This window comes from Arachis hypogaea, chromosome 19 (genome assembly GCF_003086295.3).
Source record: "Arachis hypogaea cultivar Tifrunner chromosome 19, arahy.Tifrunner.gnm2.J5K5, whole genome shotgun sequence".
Classification (NCBI taxonomy): domain Eukaryota; kingdom Viridiplantae; phylum Streptophyta; class Magnoliopsida; order Fabales; family Fabaceae; genus Arachis; species Arachis hypogaea.
Window position 1 is genome coordinate 155,312,132 of NC_092054.1, and position 7,349 is coordinate 155,319,480.

The 7,349-nt window shown below is 32.6% G+C and overlaps 1 protein-coding gene across 1 annotated transcript; it reads left to right on the top strand.

Annotated features, from left to right (window-relative positions):
- The first annotated feature begins 445 nt into the window (after positions 1–445).
- On the top strand, positions 446–4,449 carry LOC112775081 (alpha-xylosidase 1-like). The gene is made up of 3 exons (XM_025818549.3): positions 446–683; positions 777–1,450; positions 2,372–4,449. The coding sequence occupies exons 1-3, from the start codon at positions 466–468 to the stop codon at positions 4,288–4,290; spliced, it is 2,811 nt and encodes a 936-aa protein (XP_025674334.1). The 5' UTR covers positions 446–465; the 3' UTR covers positions 4,291–4,449.
- The last annotated feature ends 2,900 nt before the right edge of the window (positions 4,450–7,349 follow it).

Genomic DNA, 7,349 nt, shown 5'->3' on the forward strand with positions numbered 1-7,349 from the left:
AAATGGATGTAACGAAATTGTTACCATTGCTGAAATCCCTCGTGCTTTTGGCCTTATTTGGCAGCAAAGTTTGGTTGTATTAGAAGATGATCCATCATAAAACATATGATAGTATTAATAAATCCCAATGTCCCTCGGAGCAAGCAATACAAACAGCCAGATTCTGTGCAAAAATAATAAAAATAATCATGGGTCATGGCATATTAATTTAAGTTGACGGGGCCATTATCCATGTATAAATTTCAGATATAAAAATGTACGTTTGTTTTGTGTATGGTTTGATTATTCATTTTACTTATTGGTGCATATCTTTTCCTATAGATCTTCTTAGTATAATTATTATTTTTTTAAACAGACATGAGCTAAGAAGTAAAAAAATAAAGGAGCTATGGTTTAGGGTTTATCCTTCTTATTTATATTGGTATCTAACTATGTATAACTATGATCACAAGTCAGAAAAAAGCTATGGTTTCTCTCTATCTCTTTTCCCTTGTTCTTATTACTTGCCTCCTCTGTTTTGTTGAACAAGCTTACTCTTCTTATCTTAAACCTACCAAAATTGGCCTGGGTTACACCCTCCTATCTCTTGAAGAAGTTGATGGTGCACTTCTTGGACTCCTCCAAGTTAAGCACAACAACTACATCTATGGACCTGACATTCCTCTTCTACGTCTCTTCATCAAGTAACTACATAACCGCATTGCATGCTTAGTACCTAGTACTTAGTTACTTGCCCTCAAACATTCACATTTTTTATTTTTCTTCATGTTTTGCAGGCACGAGAGTGAGAACCGTTTAAGGGTACACATCACTGATGCAAAGAAACAAAGGTGGGAGGTTCCCTATGATCTTTTGCCGAGGGAGCAACCGGTCCAGATTGTTAGCAATAAGAAGAACCCAATAAGATCAGTGGCAGAGTACTCTGGCTCTGAGCTTGTTCTTACTTACACTTGTGATCCATTCAGCTTTGCGGTGAAAAGAAAGTCAAATGGAGACACCCTTTTCAACTCGAGTTCTGATGAAACTGACCCATTTGGTCCATTGGTGTTCAAGGACCAGTACTTGGAGATCTCAACGAAGCTGCCCAAAGATGCTTCTTTGTATGGTTTGGGAGAGAATTCACAGGCACATGGGATCAAACTACATCCAAATGATCCTTACACATTGTACAGCAGTGATATATCAGCAGTTAACGTGAATGCTGACTTATACGGGGCGCACCCTGTGTACATGGATCTTAGAAACAAAGGAGGGAAGGCATATGCACATGGTGTTGTGTTGCTGAATAGTAATGGAATGGATGTGTTGTACAGAGGAACATCTCTGACATACAAGGTCATTGGAGGTGTTTTAGATTTCTACTTCTTTGCAGGACCTTCGCCTCTTAATGTTGTTGACCAGTACACTTCCTTAATTGGCAGACCCGCTCCAATGCCTTATTGGTCCTTTGGTATGCTTTTCTTTCCTTTCTTTTCGCTCTCTTGTCTTATTATATTATTTTTTTAGGTGAATTCTATGGTGTCTATAATTTGTTGTTTAACTTTTGACTAATTTACTTTTTATGATAATTTTTTAATATTTAATAATTATTTACTTTTATACTTTTAAAATTAAATATTAATTTTAATCCTTTTTGATAAGTTAGGCAAACATTTTTAGGCATCATAACAATCACCTATTTTTTATTAGTAAAAACTTACATACAATAATCTTCTCTCTCCTCATACTTTCCCTAATAAAAAATTCTTAAAAGATAATTTACTCAAACTTATCAAATTATTTAATAATTTTTAATTATCAACTTCATGCATATAAGTTTTTACCTTTTTTATTATATTATTTTTTAAAATTATTATTCTTATATAAGATCAATCTTATATGTTAAACAAATATTACTTCTACTTAAAAATTCAGCTATCAAATCAATCATCATATATATATATATATATACTGTTTAAGTTATTATGTATTTTAAATTGTATTCTAAGCAGCTAGTTAGTTTTTGGTATATACTTAACCGTGAATGTTTACTTATCAAAATTTCATGTCTACTTATTATGCCTTTGAAGATCTTTCACCCTAAACAGCAACATATGTCGTCACATTAATGAATGGTGAAACTTCATACAATTTTTTTGCATTCTTGAATAAAGTCAAGTATGAAATTTAATATATCATATTTCATCAGAAAAAGGAAAGTATCTATCTCATGTAAGGCCAAATAAGTACAAACAATAAAAAAATTTAACAACGTATGCATGTGGCAGTTATTAAAAAAAGAAGACATGTTTACATAAGTTATTGCTTATATAATTGTATGATCTTGCTAGGTTTGACTAAGATTGCTTTTTGTGTTATTGGGCAAGAACAGGATTCCACCAATGCAGATGGGGATATCACAACGTATCAGTTCTAGAATATGTTGTGGAGAATTACCAAAAGGCAAAGATCCCGCTTGATGTGATATGGACCGACGATGATCACATGGATGGCCACAAGGACTTCACGCTGAATCCAGTGAACTTCCCGCGTCCGAAGCTTCTAGAGTTCTTGGACAAGATACACAGCATTGGCATGAAATACGTTGTGATCGTTGATCCCGGAATTGCTGTTAACACAAGTTATGGCGTATACCAAAGAGGAATGGCCAATGATGTTTTCATCAAGTATGAAGGTCAACCCTACATGGGTCAAGTGTGGCCAGGAGCAGTGTACTTCCCAGATTTCTTGAATCCAAAAACAGTTTCATGGTGGGGTGATGAGATTCGTCGCTTCCATGAACTTGTACCCGTTGATGGCCTTTGGATTGACATGAATGAAGTTTCCAACTTTTGCACTGGCAAGTGCAAAGTTTCAGTGGGAAGGGTTTGTCCCATTCCAATAGTTGGAGGTCGACCAAACCCAACATGTTGCTTAGATTGCACAAACGTCACTGCCACACGTTGGGATGATCCTCCTTACAAGATCAATGCTAGAAGAGTTGAAGCTCCAATAGGCTTGAAAACTGTGGCCACAAGTGCTGTTCACTATAATGGAGTTAAGGAGTATGATGCTCACAGTCTCTATGGTTTCTCACAAGCCATTGCAACTCACAAGGCCCTTCAAGGGCTTCAAGGAAAACGGCCCTTTATTTTGTCTCGCTCTACATTTGTAGGTTCTGGCAAATATGCTGCACATTGGACAGGTGATAATAAGGGCACATGGGAGGATTTAAGGTACACCATATCCTCTATTCTCAACTTTGGAATCTTTGGGATCCCAATGGTTGGTTCTGATATATGTGGTTTCTATCCCAAGAGCTTAGAAATAGATGGTACCAAAAATCTAACATTGTTGGTAAACACTGAAGAGCTTTGCAATAGGTGGATTCAAGTTGGTGCTTTCTACCCTTTCTCAAGGGATCATTCAAGCTACATTTCCCCAAGACAAGAGCTTTATCTTTGGGATTCAGTAGCTAAGTCTGCTAGAAATGCTTTAGGTATGAGGTATAAGCTTCTTCCGTATCTGTACACCCTCAACTATGAGGCTCATGTTAGTGGTGCCCCAATTGCAAGGCCTCTTTTCTTCTCATTTCCATCTTACACTGAGTGTTACGGCCTCAGCACACAGTTCTTGCTTGGGAGCAGTGTCATGATTTCTCCAGTGCTTGAGCAAGGAAATACACAAGTCAGAGCATTGTTTCCACCTGGCACATGGTATAGTTTGTTTGATTTGACATATTCCATTGTGTCAAAAGAGGGGACTTATGTTACACTTGATGCACCTTTGAATGTGGTGAATGTGCATTTGTATCAGAATGCCATTATTCCAATGCAACAGGGTGGAATGGTTTCTAAGGATGCTAGAATGACACCCTTCAGCCTTATTGTGACATTCCCAGCAGGAGCAAATGATGGAGAAGCTCAAGGGAACCTCTTCCTTGATGATGATGAGTTGCCAGAGATGAAGATTGCAAATGGTTATTCAACTTACATTGATTTCCATGCATCTGTTAGAGAAAAAACTGTGAAAGTTTGGTCACAAGTTCAAGGAGGCAAGTATGCTTTAGATAAAGGTTGGATCATTGACAAGATTAGCGTGTTGGGATTAAATGGAGGTGGAGCATTACACACAGTTATGATAGATGAGGAACCATTGACAAGTGTCTCAAATGTGAAAGTTTACACAACAGAACAAAGGTACTTGTATGATCAGAGAGATGGGAAAAATAAGAGAGAGATAATGGTAGAGTTGAAGGGCTTGAATATCCCTGTTGGTAAAAACTTTTCTTTGACTTGGAAGATGGGGTGATTTATTGGGATTAATTTTGAGATACTATTGTGGTCGAATGCCTTATCTAATATTCATGTAATAAAACAAAGGTATCTTTTATGCTGCCTAAATTTTGCTTATGAAATTTAAACATAAATAGGTGAGTCCCACCTTATATTTTTTTTATTTGTAGACAAATTAGGCACAATTTTTATAGACATCAATTTTTTTTAAATGAAAGCTTAAGGTGTTTTTTGGGTCAGTTTGGATAAATTTATAAGTAATTTTTTAATTTATAAAAAATTATAACATTAATATTTAATACCATTTTAAAAATTAATTTGTGGCTTTTTAAAAAATTATTTAAAATATTTATAAAAAAAATTAAAATTATGAATTTTTTTATAATAATTTTTTTATTTATTTTTTAAATAAATATTTTTTTGACTAAATACAACTTAATTTATTTATAAATTTTTTTAATATAAAATTTTTATATTTTAAATTTTTTTTTCAAAAGAGTTACTTTTGTATTATGAACTTATTTTTTACTTTTGAGGGTACTTTACTTATGTTGTTACGTGAATGAGTAAGCCTTGAAACTTTAGTTATTTGTATATTAATAAGGTACATTTATTTGAAAAAAAAAATGATTTTATGTGTTTTTTTTATAAAGTATGTATCAAAGTAAACTAGGTCCGTACTTAAATATTAGGTTAAATTACACAGTTAGTCTATGCACTTTTAATGAAATTGTAAATTGGTTTCTATAGTTTAAAAGCTTATAATTGGATCTCAAAAAAAATTAAAATTTATAATTAGGTCCTCAATAACATTTATTGTAAAAAAAATACACATTTACCATAATGTCCACTTCTTTTTTTTTTTTTTTTCTATTATCCTTTCTCTTCCCCTCTTTCCCTTCCTTCTTCACTGGCAGTCATGGCCATGGCATCAACCACCACAGCAGCTTCCTTCTTTTTTCCCTCCCTTCCTCTTTGCGAATTCAGTTCCTCTTCAAGCAAATAATAATTTGCTGGGCTGCATTTTTGCTTTTCTACCATTGTTCAATGATGCTGATTATATGGTTTGAAATGTTGAATTACAATGAATTCAAAACTCATCCATTATGAAAATTCAGCTTCCTTTTATCGTAGTAGCACACAAAGTCTCAAACTTTAACTCTGTTCGATCTTTCTGAACTCTCTCTGATTACTTCAACATGTAAATGTAGTTTTTCTTTTATTTTTTGTACAAGCTTGGGCAAACGAATTATGTTCATACTTGAAGAAATTTGTGGGTTTTGAGTTAATTCATGTTTTTGGATGTCAACGAATGAAAGATGCATTCTTGGTATTCGATGAAATGTTTGTGAGGAGAAGGGTAGCGTTTGAGGAACGTTGGTACATATCTGAATATGTTTTTCATAATGCTAAAGCTACATTAAACCAAACAGCACTTGAGATTGTAACAACAATAACAACGGCAGCCATCTCCTACATAATCTAATTCATGATGTTCTTTCCTCTTTTTTCTGTGTTTTGGAAAGTGGAGAAGTGATAATGAGAGGGCTGGGGGTGGGGGTGGAGTGGGTTAGGGATTTGTTGGTCATTTTTAAATAGTTAAATTATAGTGTTGGTCCTGTATTTTTACTAAAATTGTAAATTAGTCCTTATTGTTAAACACGTGCAACTCACATGTTTAAAATAGAGAATATGTTGAGAAATATTCCGTTAAATCAAACGGTGTTTGAATGGTAGGGACTCAATTACAAATTTTAATTTTCTTTAAGGATCCAATTACAAACTTTTAAACTATAGGGACTAATTTGTAATTTCATTGAAAGTATAGGGACTAACTGTATAATTTAACATAAATATTATTTCTTAAATAGTAAAGAGTATTATACTCTTAATTAATTGCCAATAAATTATAACTCAAATAGTATAGTTTCTCTATATTCATCTAAAAAGTTGTGCATTTGAGTCTTCCTATTTTTGATAAAAAAAAAATTATACTCTTTATTAATCATACAAGTTATAATTCTACATTTTATTATATTTTATATAAATAATTGAGATTAAAAAGATAACATAGCAATCAGGTTAATCATATTTTTATTTAAAAATTTTCAAATGAACTTAATATTAAAAAAATGAATTTGAAACTCATAAGTCATAACTTACTACTTTATTCATTACTCCTAATAATAAGTTATTTTCTACATGTAGAAACTATAAAATAATAATGCGTCGATACAAGTAAAATAAATTTCGTAATTAGAAGAGATGTTCTTTTGCACACTTGTCCACCTAAATACCTTTTAAATTTAATTGTAAAGAAATGGAATAAACATAGATAAATATATAGAATCTATAACTGAGAATAAATAAACGCCTATTGGTGTGAAAATAATATTGCTGTTTTGTAACAAAGTCTACATATAGTTATATATAGTACAAAGTTCACGGGGACAAATCATAATAAGACAAAGTGAAGCTTTGGATGCTAATTGCTATGAGTTTTTTAATCATCGTCCACTCACTTTCTTAATCTGAAGAACAAATTAATTATGTCCCAGATATCTTCAAATAAAGAATTCACAATTACCATTCCGAACAAATATGTAGGCATCTCATTCCTCCAGTAAGAGAGAGGAAATTTGGATTCAAAGGGAATTTAGAAAAAAGAATAAAAAGTACGTAGTAATTTCTAAACCCTCATTAATTAAAATTTCCCTATTAATATATGTACTATTATTCATCATAATTAATGTAAATAAATCCAACAACAAAAAATAAACAGTCGTAAGACATGCATCCATCCACCTTAGGCCTTAGTATTCATTAGTCTACCAAAAACTCAAAGAAGCATCTTGCTTCTATTTGTATTAATAGCATCACATTGCCGTATATGAATAGGAATGACTCACATGGACCAAGAATATGACGTGTATCTGACTTTTGAAACTTCATTACAAAAATGAAATTCCAATTTCCAACCTCCTTGACTATTGTCTAATGTCTCTATCCACTTTTATTCATTCACTTTCAGTACATTATCAATATAAATTAAAGACAAATACAATTTAATAATGT